At 40.7% G+C, this 23,684-nt stretch overlaps 1 protein-coding gene across 1 annotated transcript; it reads left to right on the top strand.

Moving 5' to 3' along the window:
* The first annotated feature begins 19,317 nt into the window (after positions 1–19,317).
* Positions 19,318–23,272, top strand: cxcl8.S (chemokine (C-X-C motif) ligand 8 S homeolog). The gene is made up of 4 exons (XM_018243455.2): positions 19,318–19,576; positions 20,118–20,250; positions 20,471–20,554; positions 22,581–23,272. Exons 1-4 carry the CDS (start codon positions 19,435–19,437, stop codon positions 22,612–22,614), a joined length of 393 nt encoding a protein of 130 aa, XP_018098944.1. The 5' UTR covers positions 19,318–19,434; the 3' UTR covers positions 22,615–23,272.
* The last annotated feature ends 412 nt before the right edge of the window (positions 23,273–23,684 follow it).

The raw sequence follows: 23,684 nt of genomic DNA, 5'->3' as shown, positions 1-23,684 counted from the left end.
CTTCAAGTGACAATTACTTACAAAAGAACTATCAGCGAAAAATAATCAACATAACCTATAGGTAACTTTAAGGGGTTGTTTACTAAAATCTGACTGATTTTTTCAGAATTTATTAAACCCCGAGGATGGAAAAGTTTGAATCTGAAAATCCGGAATCTCAGACCTGTCGAGGTTGCATATAAGTCAATTAGAGAAGTCCCAATGATTTTTTGATGTGAGCTGGGTTTCAGTTAATACCCCAAAGTTTTCGGGTGAATATTACGAAAAAATAGTGAAAATCAGATGAAAAAGTCAGAAAAATTCATGAAAATCTCACTTTTTACCGCAAAGCAAATTTTCGGGAAAATGTAATAATAAATAAGCGTTAAAAAAACCCGAGTGGATTTGATCGGAGTTTGTAGCAGAAAATATTGAGATAAATTCTGACTTTGATAAATAACCCCCTTAATGTAGATTCATATTTTTAAAACTATCCTGTGAGCAAAGTAGATCCTACAATGTATTGTGCATTGAATTACATTGCTGAACCCTGCAACCCCATTAGTTTCCATTAAGTACCATTTTTTCTTGTCCAAACAAAAAAATCCTGATTATTCATATTATGATTACATTTTAGAATTTAAGACACTCACTATGATAATTAAGACACAGTGGGGGTCATTTATCAACACTGGGCAAATTTGCCCATGGGCAGTAACTCATGCCAACCAATCAAATTGCTGCATTCATTGTTCTACTTGCAGCTGGGTTTAAAAAACGAATCACTGATTGGTTGTTATAGGTAACTGCCCATGGGCAAATTTGCCTAGTGTTGATAAATGAGCCCCACTGTGTGCAGCATTTATGTTTTTTGCTACACCTATTGCCTTTACCCTAATGAGCTTGAACATATTTATAACTAAAGTTACAAATAAGGCTATAGATTAGGCACTATTTATTTCTTTATATATTACATGTATTTTTTTACGACATTGTTTGAGTTTTTTGCCTTTCATTTGAATTGAAGGGTGTTGCTGACCCATAAGTGTTCCACTCCACAAAGGTTACAAATGTTCCAAGATGTTGAAGAGCTGTTATTTGTTTGAATTCATATTCTAATGTAGTATGCCAAATATTACAGGCTAGCATACTCCAATATAATATGCGGATGTAGGTACAGTATATACCATACTTCAATGTACAGGTATAGGATCCCTTATCCGGAAACCCGATATACAGAAAGCTCCGAATTACGGAATGGCTGTCTTCCATAGACCCTATTTTATCCAAATAATCCAAATTTTGAAAAATGATTTCCTTTTTCTCTGTAGTAATAAAACAGTAGCTTGTACTTGATCCCAACTAAGATATAATTAATCCTTATTGGAAGCAAAACCAGCCTATTGGGTTTATTTAATGTTTAAATTAATTTCTAGTAGATTTAGGACATGAAGACCCAAATTACGGAAAGATCCGTTATCCGGAAAACCCTAGGTCCCGAGCATTCTGGATAACAGGTCCCATACCTGTAGTATGCCAGATGTGTATATATACCATAATATACAATTCCAGATGTTGCTGGATAGTGATGGGCGAATTTATTCGGCAGGCGCGAATTTGCGGTGAATCCTCCGGCGTCTGTTTTTTTGGACGCCGGCGAATGTGTGCCGGCGTAAAAGAAGCGCGCGCTGCCATCAAAAACGAGACGCCAGCACCGTCTCGTGAATTTTTCACCGTTTGCGAATTTCGTGGGAAATTCGCAAATTATTCGGCAAAACGCCACAGATTCGCCCATAACTATTGCTGGATACTATACTCCAAAATATTATCAAGGTTTGAAACATTTTGTAAAATGTAGTCCACCAACATTTGCCATACTTCTTAGGTCCACCAGCCCATTTATTGAAAATCCTTCAGAGATTCCTGCCTGCTCTGTGTACATACAGTACTGTCCTCCTCTTTGTTGATAAGAATGCAATCAGTGCTTTAGGCATTAAACACATATCATTTTACCTTAAGGGTCATGTCACACAGGGCGTTTTGGGGAGATTTGGTCAAACTTCGGGCGACTTTGGAAAACAAACCGCCGCGTGTGATTAGTGCCGGCGCTTTTTCATTTTAGCCAGCGCACAGTCAGGGAAGGCGTTTGGGGAGATTGGTCGCCGCAAAAACGAGGCAATTAGTCGCCAGGCGACCAAATCTCCCCAAAACGCCCTGTGTGGACTTACTCTAAAGGAACAGTAACGCCAAACTATGAAAGTGTTTTGAAGAAATGACAATATAATGTTGTGTTGCCCAGCCTTGGACAAACTGATATGTTTGCTGCAGAAACACAGCTATGATATAACCCTAATTTGGTTAGGGGTGGATAAATATTACTTGTGTAAAACTAAATGTGTCCCAATTTTTCTAAAAATACACATTTCTAAGTATTCTTCTTAGAAGATTATTGACAACAATGTTGGTGGAATTTCCATATGTGACATTTGATGCCTCATGTGGTAGCTTATGATTTTGCTACATGCATGTCAGCTCTGATTCAAAATGTTACATTTCAGCCTACACAAAGCACAAAGACCTTTATAAAGATGCTATGTGTATGTATGGTTATATACTATATATATATATATCTATATATATATATATCTATCTATATATATATCTATCTATATATATATATATATATATATATATATATATATATATATATATATATATATAAATAAAAATTGGAACTGGTGCACACGGCGAATAAGAGTCCAGTGCCTGTGTTCGTACAAAATAGTATAATAGCTCAAAGAAAAAACGCACCAAATTGGTCTTTGTTATTGTGTCAAAAAATCTAAATTTATTTATCGACAGTAACACCAAAAAATTAAAGTGTTTTAAAGTAGTGACAATATCATGTACTGTTGCCTTGCACTGGTAAAACTTTCTTCAGAAACACTACTATAGTTCATATAAATAAGCTGCTGTGTAGTAATGACGTAAATTGAAAAAAGACTATATGGCACAGGTTAAATAGTGGATAACAGATAACACCATAATGTTCTACAGAGATTATCTGATATATGCTGTGTAATCTGAGCCTTTTCTCATATCCTTTGGATGGCTGCCCGCATTGCTACACAGCAGCTTATTTATATAAACAATAGTAGTGCTTCTGAAGCAGTTTTACCAGTGCAGGGCAACACTTTAATTTTTTTAATGTTACTGTTCCTTTAACAATATTCATAAACTGAATAATGAGCTACCACTGAACAGCTATGGGTATGTAGGTGCTCCTCAAGTGAAAGTACTGTTATGGTGTTTCATGTTTTAAATGTGTTTTAATTGGGATACCTACTTAAATCAACTCTCCACTAGCCAAGCCTATTATTAACACAATGGCTTGCATACCTTTGTGACACTCCTCAGCAGGGCCACCATCGGGGGGGGGACAGTGGGGAGAGTTGTAGGGGGCCCGGGGGTAAGGGGGCCCGGCCACGCCCCACTTTCGTGATAAGCCGGGCCCCCCTTCTTTCTGAGAGCTGCCGACTTCGGAAGGGAGGGCAGGAGCACAGGGGGAGGTATCTTCTGTCCATTACTTCCCCTTATTGGTCACAGAGTTTAAGTCCCGCTTGAACTGTTTAGGGATTGGATAGCTGAGGTTTGAACTTCCCCTCCAGCTCATCCAATCACCATGCAGCTTTACCGGGACTTTAAATTCTGTAACCAATAAGGGGGGGGCAAGTTTTTTTACATGGACGTTTAAGGGGGGGCCTGGCCACCAATTTTTTTTTTACCATGTGGGGTCCTAGGCACCAATATTTTTTAATGGCCCTGACCACAAATTTTATGCGGGGCCCTGACGACAAATGTTTTTTTTATATGGGGGCCCTGACCACCAATTTTTTTTTATTAACATGTGGGAACCCCACATGTTTTTACTGTGTGTTGGGGGTGGACCTGTGGGTTGGGGAGGGCGGACCTGTAGGAGGCGCAGCCCAGGGGACCCAGGAAATTTTGTCGTATGGGGCCCTGCGATTTCTGATGGCGGCCCTGCTCCTCAGACCTTGTAAAGGTATATGCACATGTAAGGAATTGTAGGAATTTTACTCATGAATCGATAAGAGTTCGCTAGATGAGAACTGACTATTGACACAAGGGGGTATATTTATCAAAAAGTGAAGTTAGAGATGGTCTTCTAGAGTGAAATTCCACTACTCTCCATATATGGATTTTGAAAGGAGTATTTATCAAAGGACGACTTTGACTTTCAACCTTTGATAAATACGCCTTTAAAAATCCCATAAAAATGAATGGAGAGAGGTGGTATTTCACTCAAGTGGACTGTAGTGATCTCTAACTTCACTCTTTGATAAATATACTCCAAAGAGTGGAGGGAACAGTAAGAGGCAGACAGATGCTGCTATCAACAGGTAGGAACTCTGAACACTTTTTGAGATGTATCAAACTATGGCCCTATCCGTAAAAAGTCGCCTGTGGATTTTAAAAGGAAACCGTAGTGTTAGGCGTTTAAATCTGACCCCCGGTGTCTCGTCCTCCACGTGGGTTATCGGGGCTTGGGGATGACATCAACAGTCACCTGACGCATTACGGATATGTGTGCTGAACGCTGGCAACAGCAGCCTCGGCAGCCACTGGATCTCTGCTGATCTGCTAAAAGCTAGCAACACTGGAAAGGGATGATACTAGATGCTTAATTTTAACCGCAAAATTGTAAGTGAAATATTTTATGTAAGTGAAATTATTGAAAGGTTTTACACTACATGCTGATTACCATTTGTAAGTACCCACCTACCAATAGCACAGGGTATATGATAATAAATTGGAAACACGGCATTGTGCAGTATACAGGGTGAAGGCGTTGAACTACAACTCTCTAAGTATTACTACACTATAAGGTTTTCCTCTGCTACATTCCAAATTTTCCCTAGCTTTTAGCGCTGACCTCTACAGTATATTGATATTTGGTTGAACTCTTTTATGATATTTAACTTCTCCTAATTATATACTCATTTAAAGAGAAAATACCCACTGCAGTGATACTTGTTGTTGCATGTTTAAATATTGTAAGTATGCTACACAGATTTATAGTCAGTCTAACACACCACTTGACCCTGAGGTGTATGCACAATAGCAACAAACTTGTTTAACCAGTTTTATTGAAATAGGTAGTCATCTGCAGTCCCTTTGGGAAAGAGAATCTTTAACCACATGCAGGAGTCATAACTATGTTGAAATATACTCTAGATGAGATTTCCTGTGATATCACACATACATAGTTATATAGGTTAGTCAATTTTGCCCTTACTCAGACTTCTATGATATGTGCTCTAACATAGACACAATGGACTTAGATGTACATGAGTCAATAATACAATGGAGTTTCAACATTCAGGGGCAGATTTATCAAAATGTGTAATTAGAATATACCACAGAAAAACTCAGAAATGTTGTTCATTCCTGTGGGATTTTTAGAATTGTATTTATCAATGGAGTTCACCATTTGATAAATATGCTTTTAAACCTTTAGAAATAAATAGAAAGTGAGTGAGTTTCTATGTGGTGAGTTCTAAATTCACACTTTAATAAATCTGCCCTTTGAGTAATGTTATAGACATAGTGGCCTCCATGCAGTTCTAGGATTCGTTTTTACCAAAACATGATAGTGTAATGGGCTCCTGGTTAAATTGTGCCTAGAATGTACAACTGTTATAGTAAAATGAGATTGTCATTTCATTTGGGGGATGGGATGTTTCATATCAGCAGAGCTGTCAACTCCCCTGATTTTTTTGGAAGTTTTCGGCTCTGTCCCCTGGTTTCCCATCTTTCTGATTCTCCCAATTTCTGTTAATCTGTAACGATTTGCAGGCAAAAATCAGGTGTGCACATTCGCAGTATATTTCAGTGATGTCAGGGAAGCAAATTGTGCATGCGCAGGGCGGTTTCAGTGACTTCAAGAGAGTGTCTGCGCATACATGTGATGTAACTTCCACTGATGTCACGTCTGGCGATCCCACAAACTAAACTTAACTCTCAATTGGCAATCCTGAGTGCAGAATAGCTATTCCACTGCATCAGCAAAACTTCCTAACTTAAAAAGCAATTTTTCTCCCTGGGCCCTCTGGTTCCTTTGCACACTTGCAAAACTTCACCTGCACATTTTAACTGCCACTGAATTCTTGTAATTGTAGGGGGCCTATGTATACTTGTCTCTCCTCTGTATTGTTTTGTGCAAGGAAGGGGAGGAGTTGTTACCCCTGTGAGATGACAGGAAGGAAGGCCTGGGTGCTTGGAGAGAAGCAGCACAGTTAGAGAAATGTGCTGTTATATCATAGATAGTACTATATGTGAAAAGTCAGTAGGGAATCCCAGTGGCAGAAATATGCACGCTGTTTAGGGTACAGAAGGAAAGGGAGTCCTTTTCAGGGCTCAGAAGAGCAAAGTGTACTCTCAGTAACGTAACTGGAGGGGGGCGGGCCCTGGTGCGGGACGTGCAGCCGGGCCCCATGCTCTCCTCCGTAAGAGATTACATGCGCCGAAATCGGCCGATGCGGCCGGAAGTCGGCAGTGCGCGTGCTGCCTGGGGGGCCCTGAGGGGGTGCGGGCCCTGGCCCAATTGCACTCCCTGCTCCCCCGGTAGTTCCACCACTGTGTACTCTTCTCAGGGCATGGAAAGCCAAAAGCAGTCCTTCTCAGGACTGGACAGAAACCACATAAATGAAATATTAGGTAAAGTTGCTCCTGGCTGGCAGACTATATGTGTCATGGTTATTTAAAGGTACAATTTCCTTCAAATAAACCAATCAACTCTGTGTGTGTGTGATTGCAGACCAGTGAAGTTTACAGGTTGGGATTTAACAGCCCAGTCTGCCCTGCCCCTGGGGTGGATACATGCCAAATCCTAGTGTACCTGCTCACCCCTATAGTGAAGATATGGGACTCCTGTAGCACCAAAAGGAAGATAATAAAATGGGCAAGATTCAATTCAGTGAAAAAAAATTATCTCATTGTTTATTATGTGAAAACTCATGGACGAGATTCAATTCGAGGAGAAAAAAAATCTCCAAATTCAGTTCCAATTTATTCCCATAGACTTTAATGGAGCTTTCGCATGGTAAACAGTTTTTCTGAATTTAATTGCATTTCTAATTGAATCTAGTCCATGAGCTTTCATGTGATAAACCCAGCGCCGATCCGCGCCTTTATGCCACCTGAGGCGGCCTTCCGTTGCCGCCCTGACCCCTCACGACGCTAGTGCAGAGAGTGCAATTACGCTCTCTGCACTAGAAGAGCCAAATTTCCGAGTTGAATACCGGAAATTCGGCTCTTAGTTACCAGGAGCGGCATTTTTGCCGCCCCTGGTAGCCAGGGGGGTGCTGCCGCCTGAGGCGAGTGTCTCAACTCGCCTCATTGGTGGAGCGCCCCTGGATAAATCCTTTTCTCAAGGAACTGAATCTGGCCTAGGGTTGCCACATTTCTGCGGTCCATAATCTGGGCAGGTTGCAGAGCCATGACATCAAAGGGGTGGTCTGTTATGGGCAGATTGAAAACCACCATGGGGCTATGTCGTGGCACTCAGCAATTGGTTGATCACCATGTCAATCAAAGGAGATCCTGCCCAGTTTTCCTTATTGGGAAAACTGGGCAGACTGACTTGACCTTTTAAAAACCGGGCTGTCCGGGTCAAATCCCGGACAGGTGGCAAACCTAATCTGGCCCTGTGTGTGAAATGACAGCGGAGAACCCCAGTGACAGTAAAGTGAGTGTGCAGAAGGAAAGAGAACCCTTGTCAGGGCTCTGAAGAACAAAGCATGCAAATTCTAGGGTACAGAAAGCCAAAGGGAGTCCTTCTTAAGACTCTGAAGAAACTGCCACGTAAGTGGGGATCCCCCAGTAGCTCAGAGATCAGACTATATGCAATATTATGTGAGGCTCCTCTTGGCTGGCAGGTTAAGCACTAAAACCTATGCACTTCGATTTGAGTTGAAGTGCAAGAAGCAGCTTTAGATGCAAGTTCCTTTACCTAGTGCCAATTTTTCAACTGTTGCAAACTTTGGTAAATAAGCAAGTGCAATAATACTATGATCTGATTGTACTGCAGACAGGGCCCTCGTTGCCTAATGTATCAGCTTGTTTGTCAATTATTATGTAACCTCATGTACAGTGCTGCAGAATATGTTGGTGCTTCATAAATAAATGTAATAATAATGACCTCTAATATGTTAGAAAAATGGATTGTGACCCCTATTTTACCTGCTTAGCACTGGTGATGTTATTATGGTGATTTGTCAGCACACATTGAAAGAAGGTTTAAAAGGTTTCCAGATTCCTGTTTTTAATTTTATGAACCTATATTCAAGATCGGTGAAAGAATTTATTTGAAGCAGTTCCAAGAATAAAATTCCACTTTTTACATATAGTAGGAAAATGCTCATCATTCTGTCTATATGATCTGGAAACTATTACAAACTGATGCGCACGGGACACGCAAGCCCTTCTGTCATAGCAGAATAGACATTTCTAAGCAGTAGGTTACTTCTCTATTCTGGTTACACAATGCATATTTCCACATTTCAGTGTAAGCTTAAAGGAGAACTAAACCCTAAAAAAAAATATGGCTAAAAGTGTCATATTTTATATACTGAACTTATTGCACCAGCCTAAAGTTTCAGCTTCTCAATAGCAGCAATGATCCAGGACTTCAAACTTGTCACAGGGGGTCACCATCTTGGAAAGTGTTTGGGACACTCACATGCTCTGTTGGCTCTGAGCAGCTGTTGAGAAGATGAACTTAGGGGTTGTCACAAATTATCAAGCAGAAAATGAGGATTGCCTGTAATATAAGCTGATGCTGCAGGGCTGATTATTAAATCCTGATGCTATTTGCACTGGTTTCTGAGCAGCCATGTAGTAATTATTTATATTAATTACTAATCAGCCTTATATTGTTACATTTAGGGTGGTGGCAAACGAGGCTACTGGGTAAGATTAGTCGCCCATTAAATGCCTTACACCCAGCGGGATGGCACTTGGAATGCTTTGTTTGCCGAAGTTGCTTGAAGTTGCCTCACAACAAAACTTCGGATGACTTCGGAAAATGAATCGTTCCAAATGCCATCCCGCCGGCGATTTACATTCTAGCCGGCGGGAAGGCATTTAGGGGAGATTAGTCGACCGAAGAAGAGGTGATTTGTCTCTGGGCGACTAATCTCCCCCAGTAGTCTCGTCTGCCACTACCCTTATATTCGATGTGTACTGTATATTGTGAGTGGGTCCCTAAACTCTCTTTGGAGATACAGATCTTTGCTGCTAAAGGGCTGCGGTTGCCTTGGGCTGGTACAGAAGTCCAAAACATAATGTACAAGATTTCTAGCCTACTTCTTTAGTTAGCATTAGTTCTCCTTTAAAGACCTGATACCAGGCATGGACTGAGATTTAAAATAGGCCCTGGCATTTCAGGTACACAGAGGCCCAAACAGGCCACACAGCAGCCCAAACAGCCCCCTGCCAGCTCAATATATAGTGACTGTCTATGGTAACTTACAGCAGCCCCTCTGGCATTTGTCAGAACCCACAGATTGCCAGTCCGGGCCTGCCTGATACAGTACATATAGCTAGAGCTAGCTTGAAGAAATACTAGTATTCATTGAAGAAGTATTACAATTTTACATATACTATTTTTGCTAGTGTTTTCTTGTAAATTCCACTATGCCTTTTGATATCATGGGGGTCTGGCCACTATCAAACTAATAAAGGAAGGTAGTACACAGGGATAACTGCATCAGTGTCGGACTGGGATACCAGGGGCCCACCCAAAAACCTTAGACCAGGGGCCCACCCAAAAGCCTTAGACCAGGGGCCCACTCAGTATTATTTTTCTTCCTCTCCTCACTCAATCTCTATTCTTCTAGTCTCTATTCTTTACATACTATAAACTATTATTCCATCTATTTAGCTTCATAGAAATAGGGAATGGCCATGAAATAGGTCAAATTTTTAGCAGCATGAGGGCCCACTGACACCTTTTTTTTCCTGCTATCCCGGTGGGCCAGTCCGACACTGAACTGCATCTTCTTCTACTACATATAATTTTTCCCCTTGTAGGAGATTGTTAATAAAGGATTGTGAACTAAAACCTAACAGTACTTTGTCTCATTGCATTTAAGGGAGATATAAAAGTCAGTGATTCTCCTGCTCTCTCTATAGAGCAGAACTTAGTGATAAGTGTTGCGCTTTGTTATTCTGCATTTGAAGGGGGAAGGGTATATTATATAAATCAGTATTTAGCTTTGTTCGTTATATACACATTTCTTGAAATTGTATGTTACTACATATACTGGTTATACTGTACATTTAGAAATTATTGGATTACTGGATGAAAAGGAATCTGAACAAAGAACTGAGTAACAGTTTTCATTCTCTTTTTACATTAATTACATTTTTGTTTGTCTAAACTCAAAGGAGAGATGGCTGCCATTACAGTATATTATCTTGCCTAGAGCTCCATGTGGTGTTCATCTGGCAGGGGTCACTACTCCTGCTTATAGTGATTGACTACCAAATCAAAGGAGAAGGTGCTGATCTCAGGCATATAGCCAGCAGGAAGGATAAATATCATATGGTGATGTGAGGTGGGAATTCACACTGGGAAATTCCCCTGTCTTGTGCAAAGCTCTTTGCCACATGTTTAGTGATTTCCTGTGGGAGAACAAAACAATTGCACATGTGATTCTTAGCATCTTTTCAGCTGGTCTTCATAGTTTGAATTTATTTGAATTAAATTATTTACATTTCTATTCTGCTTGTTTTCAGAACACAATTTAAATTGCTACATGGCTATCAGGGTCCCTGACCCTGACAAACAAAAAACTAATTACCACTTAAGCTGCATTTTTATTACAGGTATGGGATCTGGAAACACATTATGCAAAAAGATCCAAATTATAGGAAGGCAGTTTCTTATAGAATCCATTTTAATCAAATAATGTTGATTTTTAAAACTTTTTTTTTCTCTGTAATAGTAAAACATTACCTTGTACTTGATCCAAGTACATATAAGATATAATTCATCCTTAGTTGAGGTGAAACAATCCTATTGGGTTTATTTAATGTTAAAACAAATTTTAAGCAGACTTACGGGCTTATTTATCAAAAATCTAATTTGTGAAGCTTTTGAGTTTTTTTTCTACTTTTTGAAAAAAAACTTGAATGTTTGCTTATTTATGAAAAATTTAAAAATCTCAATTGAATATAATCGTAAAAAATCCAACTTTTCCAGTTTGCAGGCTTAAAAACTTTATTATTAAAAAAAATGGCTTGAATTTTTGTCTAGGACAACTCCCATTGACTTCTACATGAACTTGCCAGCTTTTAGATGCCAGTTTTTTACATTCCAGTTTTCAAGGTTTTTTTTGTGCTTTATAAATACCAGACAATTCAAGTTTTTGAAAATATAATTTGGGAATGTTTGTTTTTGAAATTCAAATCGTGGCAAAAATTCAGATTTGAACCTTGATAAATAACCTCCTTAATGAATAATGATCCAAATTACGGAAAGATCCCTTATCCGGAAAACCCCAGATCCCGAGCATTCTGGGAAATTATGTCCCATACCTATTGTAACAACCTTACCTGGTGGTCTAGCGGGAGGGGGTCTGCAGGGACGCCTGCAGCCCCCTCGGCGGGGACGCCCGCCACGCTGCTCTTCTGGGCCGCAAATGGGAAATGTTTAGGGCGCGCGCGGCGCGTTTCTTCCTGCTTTATGTGCGCATGCACGCTGGCGTGTGACGTCAGCGTGCAGTGGCGCGAAATTTAAAGTATTAAAGGCACAGTTTGGATTTTGTACATTGCCCGTGATAGGATTGTATTCCTGGTGCTCCTGAGCCTTGTGCTATTGTCTGATTCCGTCTGAACCTGTCTGATTCCTGTTTTGACCCCTGCCTGGCTATTTTGACTATTCTGAATTCTGGATCCTGACCTTGCCTGCTTACGACTACTCTACAGTTTTATCCTTCGATTGATCACCCGGTTTTGACCCTTTTTGCCTGTTTGACGATTCTTGTTATCTGCCTGCCTCGACCCAGCCTGTCTGACGATTCTTGTTATCTGCCTGCCTCGACCCAGCCTGTCTGACGATTCTTGTTATCCGCCTGCCTCGACCCAGCCTGTCTGACGATTCTGTTGCCTGTTCCATTTGTACCGTGACCTTCGGCCCCAAAGACTCTGCTACCTGCCGTGCCCCTCTGCTAGCCAGAACATCTTGCCTTGTACCCCTCGTTAAGTCCAGGTGGCACCCAAGTAAGCTGAGGGCTCCTCCCGAAGCCCAACGGTGGTCACACTACTGGTGAAGCCGAGCCGAGACCAGGGTACTTGGCACCTGTTCTGGTATTGGGTGCCGGCCGTGACATTATCACGGGCCATGGAGGACGAAAGTCACGATGAAGCTGCTGCCGCTGCTGCTCCTCCAACTACCACCAAAGTGCTTCTTACTACACTGTTACAGCGCTTGGAGGATCATGAACAGAAGCAAAATTACCTCCTACAGGGTTTTCACAATCTAACCTGACAGCTGGAGGGTACGCAAGCTTCGCAGCAGCAATCTGTTCCTGTTCCAACACCTTCTGTGGGTTCCTCTGCCAATTGGGGTAACTCATCAAAACCCCATGAACCAAAAATTGTGTTCCCCGAAAGGTTCAGTGGGGATCGCACTAAATTTTTTGTTTTCAAAGAGGCATGTAAGCTGTACCTTAGTTTCTTTCCTCATTCTTTCCAATCTGATGAGGAGAAAGTAAGGTTCATAATGACCCTGCTTTTGGGTGACCCCCAAATTTGGGCCCTCAGGCTGCCTTCCTCAGACCCTGCTAGTTATTCCCTAGACACTTTCTTTAACAGCATGGCCATTCTCTACGAGGACCCGGATCGTGCATCGTCTGCCAATACCGCGATTCGTAAGTTGCGCCAAGGGAAAAGGGATGCGGAGGTGTATTGCACCGAATTCCGCCGGTGGGCAGTGGAAACTGGGTGGAATGATTTGGCTCTAAGGAGTCAATTCCGTTTGGGGTTATCTGATTCTGTAAAAGATAGTTTGGTTAATTTTCCCCTACCTTCTAATCTGGACGACCTCATGTCCTTCGCCATCCAGGTAGATAGAAGGCAAAGGGAGAGAAGGGGTGAGAGGAGTACAAGCTTCTTGGAGGTTACTAATTTAAGATCTAATGTGGTGACCCATGTAAAATCTCCTAACCCCTCTGTGCTTCTACCTCAGGAGGAGACTATGCAATTAGGCATATTCCATCTAACTCCTGAGGAAAAGGCACGCAGGCGTACCCTCGGTCTTTGCATGTACTGTGGTGAAAAAGGGCATTTTCTGAACCAATGTTCTAAGAGGCCGGGAAACTCCGAAGCCTAAATGGAGAAGGGGAGCTCCATTTGGGTGCAGGAGTTTCGTCTCCCCAGTCAGCCTCCAAGGTTTTGTTACCAGTTAAACTAACCTGGCCTACAGGCTCTTTGAGGGTGTCTGCATTTGTGGACTCTGGGGTGGAGGGTAATTTTCTGGATACTGCTTTTGCAGCTAAATTCTGTATCCCTGTTGTTTCCCTAAGTGCCCCCATGAGAATAATGGCAGTGGACAGAAGACCCTTAGGGTCAGGTGTAATTTCCAGGGAGACGGTGATTCTTTCCATGTGTATTAATAATTTGCATTGTGAGGAGATAGCTTTTTACCTCATAGAAGGTGCTTCCTCTCCTCTTATTTTGGGGTTACCATGGCTCCAGAGGCATAACCCTCTGATTGACTGGGTCTCAAGGGAGGTGGTTCAGTGGGGTACTATGTGTGATGGAGTATGTGTTCCCTCTGTAGTAGCAACTACATCGCTTGAAGGGTTACCTGCTGCATATGCAGAATTCGCTGATGTCTTCTCTAAAAAGGCAGCAGAAACCTTACCCCCACACCGGCAGCATGACTGCCCAATTGATCTGGTTCCTGGATCAACTCCTCCTCGTGGTAGAACCTATCCTCTTTCATTCCGAAGCCCAGGCAATGAAAGAGTATATAAAGGAAAATCTAGAAAGGGGTTTCATCAGACCTTCTAGTTCACCTGCGGGGGCGGGCTTCTTTTTTGTTGGGAAAAAAGATGGTGGTCTTCGCCCCTGTATTGATTATAGGGGGCTCAATAAGATCACCATAAAAAAACGCTACCCTCTCCCTTTAATTTCTGAACTCTTTGATCAGGTCAAAGATGCTAAAATCTTTTCCAAGCTTGATCTTAGGGGGGCTTATAACCTGATCCGTATTAGGGAGGGTGATGAGTGGAAGACTGCATTTAACACCAGGGATGGCCACTACAAGTATCTCGTTATGCCTTTTGGCCTCTGTAATGCCCCCGCAGTGTTTCAGGAGTTTGTTAATGACATCTTCCGGGACCTGCTGGGGATCTTCCTAGTGGTCTACCTAGACGATATTCTGAATTTTTCCTCTAACATGAAGGAACATCAAAATCATGTTCGTGAAGTCTTACGAAGGCTAAGGGGAAATAATCTGTATGCGAAACTAGAGAAATGTACTTTCGGGGTTTCTTCTGTTCAGTTTTTGGGGTTTAACATTTCCAGCAAGGTTCTAGAAATGGATCCAGGCAAGGTGAGAGCAGTCCTGGATTGGACCCAACCCCTTTCGTTACGTGCAACCCAAAGATTTGTTGGTTTTGCTAATTATTACCGACAATTTATAAAAAAATTTTTTCCTCATTGTGGCCCCCATCACTAATCTAACAAAAAAGGGCGCTGACCCCAGCATGTGGCCCCCTGAGGCCGTTCAAGCGTTTGAATTCCTCAAAAAGGAATTCAGTTCTGCCCCAATCCTTCGTCACCCCGACACTGCGCTTCCTTTTATTGTGGAGGTTGACGCCTCTGAGGTGGGAGCTGGGGCAGTCCTTTCTCAAAGGCACCCGACTACCAACAAGTTACATCCCTGTGCTTTCTTCTCCAGGAAGTTTTCACCCGCAGAGGTGAAATATGATATAGGTAACAGGGAATTGTTGGCAGTCAAATGGGCCTTTGAGGAATGGCGGCATCTCCTGGAGGGTGCAAAACATCTGGTGACGGTCTATACTGACCACAAAAATCTATTGTATATAGAGTCTGCTAAACGCCTTAATCCAAGGCAAGCTAGATGGGCTCTATTTTTCACAAGGTTTAATTTTTCTTTGATTTTCAGGCCTGGGACTAAAAACACCAAGGCGGATGCACTCTCTAGCAGTTTTGAATCCATCTCTTCTGACTCTAGTGAGTGTACTCCCATTATTCCCAAAGAAATGATCATAGCAACCCTTGAATCTGACCTTACTTCTTTGTTGCTCCCTCTTCAGACATCTGCTCCTGCAGATACCTCTTCGGGGAGATGGTTTGTACCACAGGAGTTAAGGGAGCAAGTATTAAGGGAGGTGCATGATTCTAAAATGGCAGGGCATCCGGGCATTTTTAAGACTGTGTCCCTGTTATCTCGTCATGTTTGGTGGCCATCATTCAAACTGGATGCTAAAGCCTACGTTAATACCTGCCCAGTCTGCCAAAGATCAAAGTCTTCTCGAAATTCTTCCCAGGGTCTGTTAATCCCCTTACCCATTCCAGTAAAACTTTTGTCCCATTTTTCAATGGACTTCATTGTTGATTTACCCCCTTCTCAGGGGAAAACGGTGATTGGATAGGTTTAGCAAGATGAGCCATTTTGTTCCCCTTCCACACCTCCCTTCTGCTAAGTCTTTGGCTGACCTATTTGTTACCCACATTTTTAAGTTTCATGGTTTTCCTGAAAATATTGTTTCCGTCAGGGGGGTTCAATTTGTCTCTAAGTTTTGGCGTGCATTCTGTTCATTGGTTGGGATTGAGTTATCCTTTTCCTCTGCTTATCACCCCCAAACCAACGGTCAAACTGAGAGGGTAAACCAGTCCCTAGAACAGTACCTCAGGTGTTATGTGTCTGACAACCAGTCCGCGTGGGCGGAACTGTTACCCTGGGCAGAATTTGCATACAATAATGCTACCCATTCTTCCTCTGGGGAATCTCCTTTCTTTATTGTAAATGGGTTACATCCCAAAGCTTTTTCCTTTTCTGGGTCTGGTTCCCCTGTACCTTCTGCCAATTCTTCTATCGAGCAATTCTCTAAGGTTTGGTCACAAGTGCATGAATCCCTGTCAGCAGCTACTTCCACTCAAAAAAAGGCTGCTGACAGATCACATAGAGAGGCACCCCAGTATAAAGTGGGGGATCAGGTCTGGTTGTCTACAAAAAATATCAAGTTAAAGGTGCCCTCTCTCAAACTGGGACCCAGGTTTATCGGTCCCTATCCCATTTCTGAAATCATTAACCCATCTTCTGTCCGCCTGCAATTACCTGTTAATTTTAAGATTTCCAATTCATTTCATGTATCCCTCCTGAAACTTGCTCCTGTTATTCGTTCTTTGTCTGCACCTCCCCCAGTGTTGGTCGAAGGTCAGCCTGAGTTTGAGATCCAAGAGTTCCTCGATTCCCGCCTCGTACGAGGTAAGCTACAATACCTTATTAAGTGGAAGGGCTATGGCCCTGAGGAGAACTCTTGGGTCTCAGTAGGGGACATCAAGGCTGACAAACTTAGGAAGAAATTCCATCTAAAATTTCCTGGGAAACCTGGGGGTCCTGTGGCCCCCCCTCGAGGGGGGGTAATGTAACAACCTTACCTGGTGGTCTAGCGGGAGGGGGTCTGCAGGGACGCCTGCAGCCCCCTCGGCGGGGATGCCCGCCACGCTGCTCTTCTGGGCCGCAAATGGGAAATGTTTAGGGCGCGCGTGGCGCGTTTCTTCCTGCTTTATGTGTGCATGCGCGCTGGCGTGTGACGTCAGCGCACGGTGGCGCGAAATTTAAAGTATTAAAGGCACAGTTTGGATTTTTTACATTGCCCGTGATAGGATTGTATTCCTGGTGCTCCTGAGCCTTGTGCTATTGTCTGATTCCGTCTGAACCTGTCTGAATCCTGTTTTGACCCCTGCCTGGCTATTTTGACTATTCTGAATTCTGGATCCTGACCTTGCCTGCTTACGACTACTCTACAGTTTTACCCTTCGATTGATCACCCGGTTTTGACCCTTTTTGCCTGTTTGACGATTCTTGCTATCTGCCTGCCTCGACCCAGCCTGTCTGACGATTCTTGTTGTCTGCCTGCCTCGACCCAGCCTGTCTGACGATTCTTGTTATCCGCCTGCCTCGACCCAGGCTGTCTGACGATTCTGTTGCCTGTTCCATTTGTACCGTGACCTTCGGCCCAAAAGACTCTGCTACCTGCCGTGCCCCTCTGCTAGCCAGAACATCTTGCCTTGTACCCCTCGTTAAGTCCAGGTGGCACCCAAGTAAGCTGAGGGCTCCTCCCGAAGCCCAACGGTGGTCACACTACTGGTGAAGCCGAGCCGAGACCAGGGTACTTGGCACCTGTTCTGGTATTGGGTGCCGGCCGTGACACAAATATTACGGTTATAAAAGCTTATCCTTCAATAAACATATCTTAAGAATGCAGTGCCTAGTGGCAATGAGCTCTTTAAAATAAGAACAAAACAAATGTAAGACCAATTGCAGATTGCCTGAGAATACCAGGGTTGCTTTCGATTTATTTTCCTATAAACGGACAGCAAAATATCAGGATGTACAAGTCAAACATAGCTGATGGGCAAAGCTTAGGGGAAGATCCTTTTTTTAAAATCTCAAATATTGTTTCAGAACGAGTCAGAAATTGTCCTTAATTAACAGAATTGTATTGATCATATAGGAAAGGGCATTTACACTTTCAGAAAATAATGATTTTCAATTAATTTAATTTTCTTAAAAATTTAATCAAATCAAGAGGTCAATTTAATCGTTCTTTAAAGAAACTCCTGCAAAGACTGAATAGGTACAAATAGGGGGTTATTTATCAAAATTGGAATGCCAAAAAACCCAAAAATTCTAGTTTTTTTACTATAAAATCAGAATTTTTTGTGGAAAAATAAACTTGAATTTTTCTGAATTTAATAAACCTCCAGGGTGTTAAATGTTTGAATAAAAATGTACTCCACCTCAGACCTTCCGATTTCATGTAGAAGTCAATAGGAAAGGTCCTGAAGATATCCTGATCTGAGCTGGGTGTCGTGCGATAATATGAAGATATGTTTTTTCTCGCACAGGAAATTTTCTGAGAATTGGATTGATAAATGAGAGGAAAAAATCAGATTTGGTCAGACTATTTTACTGAAAATTATCAAACATTTTCAGATTATGATAAATAATCCTGTATACTAGAAGAGTGTACACATCAAACATACAAGTTACATACAAGTACTGCAAAACAGTAGGGAGGTAGAGTACACATTATGATTCCCACATAGGCTTATATAAAAAATAGGTGTGTTCGATAAACACCAAGAATTAGTCATAATTTTAGTCTACCTCATAACTGGCACAATTCATTAAAGTCAACATGATGCCTTCAAGCAGCAAAGAATTTCTCACGTGAACAGTGCTGTGTATACAGGAACAGTATTCAACCTTGTAAAAATACAAAGAAGGAAGGCAGTCCTTTAAGTTTAATTATTACCTCGTGGAGAATCGGAGGCGTGAATTACTGTTAACAAGTATTTGAAAATGAGAAAAAGATAGTAAAAGCCCCCGCACTCTCAAATTAATTAAATTAATTATCTAAATTATACCGTGAACCAATCAATTAATAGATATAAAGTGCTTGTGCTAATAAAGAGAACTTGCTTGGTTAATTAAAACCTTCTAATAAATTTAATTAATTATAAATTAATTAATAATTAATTAAATTTATTAGATCTTTATGGACCCATTTTACTATGGGATGTTGCTCTGATTGACAAAGGAGAATACGTGCAGGTAAAACACCCTTTGTCACTAAAAATCTTTTTTTTAAAAAAAGTCCAGCATTTGGGAAACTTCTTAAATGACTTCTTAATTAATACACAGCAATGGATACCTGATCGTGTGTAACCTCACGCCTTTGTATACCTTTTAGATTCCACTTAATGCCACTAATCTTATCCATTGCTGTGAGTGTATAAAGAAGACTTTTGGGAAGTTTCTCAAAATCCGGATTTTCCCATGACTTAAGTTAAACAGAACACTTAACTGTTCATATTGTTTTGTACGTAGAACTGTGTTTCAAATCACAAGTTAAGAATGATGCTTTTGATTTTAATAAGCATTTGATAAATATTTGCTTTTTAAGATTTTTTTTTATTTCTACAGAAATATACATATAAGAATAATGGGAAATGCATCCTGTCAGCGTCTAGGGTATGAGTCACTTTATTATTTTGTTGTTAGAGCCTGGTGGGTCTTACAGAAAGTGGAAATTCCTGAATTCCTGTTACGCAATTCAAGCAGACAAGCAGGAGAGAGATGTATAAAAAGGGATCGGTGCCTGAGCTATGAACAGAGCTTCCAAGACAGCTGAATACAGCATAACCAGAGAGGAAAATAGCAAATTCCAGTCTAGTACTACCATGGAAACCAAGAAAACTGTTCTGGCAATCCTGGCTCTCTGCCTATTGTGTGCTGCAGTAACAGAAAGTAAGTGCATACTTTTACTTCATATCGCAGCTGTTTAACTTGCCATTGACTTGAAAATCTGACATTGAGAATGACTCAGGGGGTTATTTATTAAAGTCCGATTTTTTTCTCATTGGCTTTTAAAAGAAAAAAAAATCGAACTTTTCGTTATTTATAAAACCCAGAGGATGTTAAAAGTCTGAATAAAAAAGTACTCCAACTCAGACCTGCCGAGTTCACATAGAGGTCAATGGCATATGTCCCGAAGATATACTGATTTGCGTTGGGTTTCCAAAAACGATATTCGGTAAATCTGAAAAAATTGCGGTATTCAGATTTTTTCATGAACAAGACATTTTTGGGAAAATGTATTGATAAATAAGGGGGAAAAATTTGAGACATTTTAAAATTTTGATAAATAACCCCCTCAATGTGAGATCTACAAGTTCTTTGCCACAGTCATTTATTTTTTTTATAGTTTATTTCACAGTATTAGTCATCTGTCTATACAGTACTTGGTAAAATTTAGCTCTCATCAAATACAATGTGATTTTGTTCATAGGCATCCCTGTGTCAAGGACCGGAGAACTCAGGTGTCAGTGTATAACAACAGAAAGGAAGCCCATCCATCCCAAGCACATAAAGAATATTGAAATGATCCCTAAAGGACCCCACTGCAAAAATGTGGAAGTCATGTGAGTATATTATGTCATTGCCTATATGAAGCTTATTTATTTAATATATATCGGCACAATTAACTATGCTACTCTTATAGTACTTTGAAAACCCATTAAATCACAAGAAAAAAATATAGTCTAGACAAAATAGTGCCATTGCTATTCAATTTTATAACAGTGCCTATTAATTAGTATGACAAGAAGACACAAATAATGAAAAGGTTACTTCTGTTCACAGTGCAACTTTGACAAGTGGGGATGATATTTGCTTGGAGCCAACAGCCCCATGGGTCAAGAGGATCATTGACAAAATTCTAGCTAGGTAAGTACAGTTGTACAAAATGGCTCTATGGTCATCATTACTTTTTGTCCAATGGCTGAGCAGAATTAATATTTTACCAGACAGCTAACAGTTGTTTTCTGGGACAAAGTGCTCCCAGAACAAAATTATCTGCTAAGGTGATGATGTCTGATGTGATATACTGTTTATTGATAACTGAGCTACAGGTAAATTATATTATTACTTATATATTGGCTGCTATGAATATCCATGTACGGATCTCTAAACTGTCAGGTCTGTGGCCATGCAAGGTTTTGTTAGCTGGCTAAGAATGTTGGAAATTTAACTTCAATGCCATTGATTGAAGCAACATTCACTGAATGTATTTGAGGTAGTATCATGCCATCTTCAAACATGATGCCTAAAGCTAACTAGGTACTGAACTCATGAATGCAGCAAGGAAGCTGCTAGGGCCAATGCACAACCAAAATTGCTTCTGTATTAGAAATGTGAGAAAACTAACACATTTTACCAAATACAGTTCTTGGTTTATTGTAGTACGATTATGCATATATCATATCAGTACTTCTTATTAAAGGCAAATTACACTTGGGTTGCCAAAAATTAGGCACCCCAAGTGATTATATTTACTTACCTGATACCCCAGGCATATGCTCCTATCTGCAGAAATCTGTACCAGCCCGGGGTTCTTCCAGTTAGCACCACGGAGCGAGTCTGTTCCTGATTTCTCTATCTTCTGGCAGCAGCGCATGCGTAGTAGAGTGAAAAGCCGAACTGTAATGAAAAAGCCGGCTATTTCATTTTGCTGCTCATGTGTCTGCCGTGAAAAATTGAAAACTGAAGAAGAAGGAACAGGATTGCTCTGTGGTGCTGATAGGAGCACTGGCCCAGGGTTTCAGGTATCCCCAATGTAAATTTTAAATAATTGATGGAATGCTCTAGTCTAGTGGATGGCTATCCTGTTACTCATTGGTTGAGAGCCTACAGTGCTGATTTGCTTATATAGGTGTAACACTGTACCAGTGCAATGGCCTATAGCAATCAGATGTTTTTCTCTCATTTTCCTTCTGGTGGTAGAATAATCAAAACTAATTCCTAACTGTGCTTATGTGATTAAACACATATCTTAAGACTCTCGTGAATGCAAGCATTTAAATGTTGGTCTCAGTTAGGATGTATACACAAGATGCTCTGCCTATAAAGCAAATATTAAAAGGATACTGTCATGGGAAAACATGTTTTTTTCAAAATGCATCAGTTAATAGTGCTGCTCCAGCAGAATTCTGCACTAAAATCCATTGTACAAAAGAGCAAACAGATTTTGTTATATTCAGTTTTGAAATCTGACATGGGGCTAGACATATTGTCAATTTCCCAGCGGCCCCCAGTCATGTGACTTGTGCTCTGATAAACTTCAATCACTCTTAACTGCTGTACTGTACTGCTCCCCCCCCCCTCAGCAGCCTAACAACAGAACAATGGGAAGGTAACGAGATAGCAGCTTCAAAACACAAGATAACAGCTCCCTGGAAGATCTAAGAACAGCACTCAATAGTAAAAGTCAAGTCCCACTGAGACTGATTCAGTTACATTAAGTAGGATAAATAACAGCCTACCAGAAAGTATTTCCATCCTAAAGTACAGGCACAAGGCACATGACTGGGGCAGCTGGGAAACTGACAAAATGTCTAGTCCCATGTCAGATTTCAAAATTGAATATAAAAAAATCAGTTTGCTCTTTTGAGAAATGGATTTCAGTGCAGAATTCTGCTGGAGCAGCACTATTAACTGATGTGTTTTGGAAAAAACATGTTTTCCATGACAGTATCCCTTTAATGATTTTAACAGTGAGAATGATTATTGTCCAAAATGAGTCTATTCATAAAACATTTCTCTTTAACCTCATGCAGTCATTAGAATGGCATGTGAAGGTTATGTTGGGATTGGGTAGAAGAGTACAATTCATTTAAATGCTCCTATTACTCTGTAATTGGTACTTGTTTGTTGCATACTGTATATTTAAAATAAATAATTTTTGTTTTCACAGCTCTAAGGCTCCTTTACCTGTTGCTGCTCTTTAATTGGTGAAATGTATAAATTCCATCTACAGTGTTGTGTCAACAGTGAGTGGAAGATGCTTGTGGTTTCTCATATTTGAGGACAATTTATTAATCAGATTACAACCTTCTCAAGCAATCAAAGCTGCTGGGAGAGAACTCCGATTAGTACTATGTGGTTTGCAGAAGAGTCTGGCTAAATGATATATTTATGTTTCCAGTTAATATGAATATTTGTGTAGGAAATCAGATACAAGATTGAGTATTGGTTACATGAGTTTTAAGAAGTTCCACAACCTAAAGTAACAATGCTGAAAAGTAGGAAACATCTAAATATTTTTTGAGCCTGTTTTGAAGTTCAGAGATGTGCTTTCATGAAAAGCTTGTTCTAATGAATACCATAATCACAGAATTGTGGGTTTTGCTGTTTATTAACAATTCAGGGTACATGAGGCAATAGTGTGACAATTAACTATAAATTAATGTTAAATCTATGAAATAGCTTTAGTTTCCTGGAAGAAACTTGAAATTGTATTTATACTGTTATACTGTGTCTGAGCAATATGTATTATTGTCTGGAATATTTTAAGTTGTGAGATTTATTTATTTACAGTATTTATTTCTAAAATATGTACATTGATATTTGATTATTTATATTTTAATTTTTGTGAAGTCATTTCAATTTGTTGCATTATTAAATACATTTTTGTTTATTAACTTTTAAAATTGTGTAATCCTTTCATTATGAGAAATGATTTGGATATGGATAACAAGGAAAATAAACCCATTTGCTTTTAAACATGCTGATGGGTGCAATGCACATAAAACTTGGGCTTGATCAAGATCCTATGCTCTGTACCGTTCACCAGAAGCATGTGAATGTCTTGCATGAAAACTGCAATGCCCATGCCCCCCTCTTTGCCACCTGTCCCATAGCTCCCACAACATGTGCCTGCTTTTTTGCACCTTCCTCCCACTTCATAAATCCATATACTTTAAAAGCAAAAAATACCTTAATTTCACCCACTTGGACAGCCTTGGTTTCCAAGGCAGAAATTCCCAAGTTACCAAAGTTTAGGGCCAGTCATTCCACT

The sequence above is a fragment of the Xenopus laevis genome, chromosome 1S (assembly GCF_017654675.1).
Source record: "Xenopus laevis strain J_2021 chromosome 1S, Xenopus_laevis_v10.1, whole genome shotgun sequence".
Lineage (NCBI taxonomy): Eukaryota > Metazoa > Chordata > Amphibia > Anura > Pipidae > Xenopus > Xenopus laevis.
This window is presented reverse-complemented; position numbering and strand designations above follow the sequence as displayed.

What these genes read in the sequence shown, in the direction of transcription:
- cxcl8.S (XM_018243455.2), top strand. Translation starts at nt 19,435, where the DNA reads ATGAACAGAGCTTCCAAGACAGCTGAATACAGCATAACCAGAGAGGAA. An exon ending in TGCAAAAATGTGGAAGTCAT is followed by an intron (nt 20,251 to 20,470) that starts GTGAGTATATTA and finishes TTCTGTTCACAG; the next exon opens with TGCAACTTTGACAAGTGGGG. An exon ending in ATTGACAAAATTCTAGCTAG is followed by an intron (nt 20,555 to 22,580) that starts GTAAGTACAGTT and finishes TTGTTTTCACAG; the next exon opens with CTCTAAGGCTCCTTTACCTG.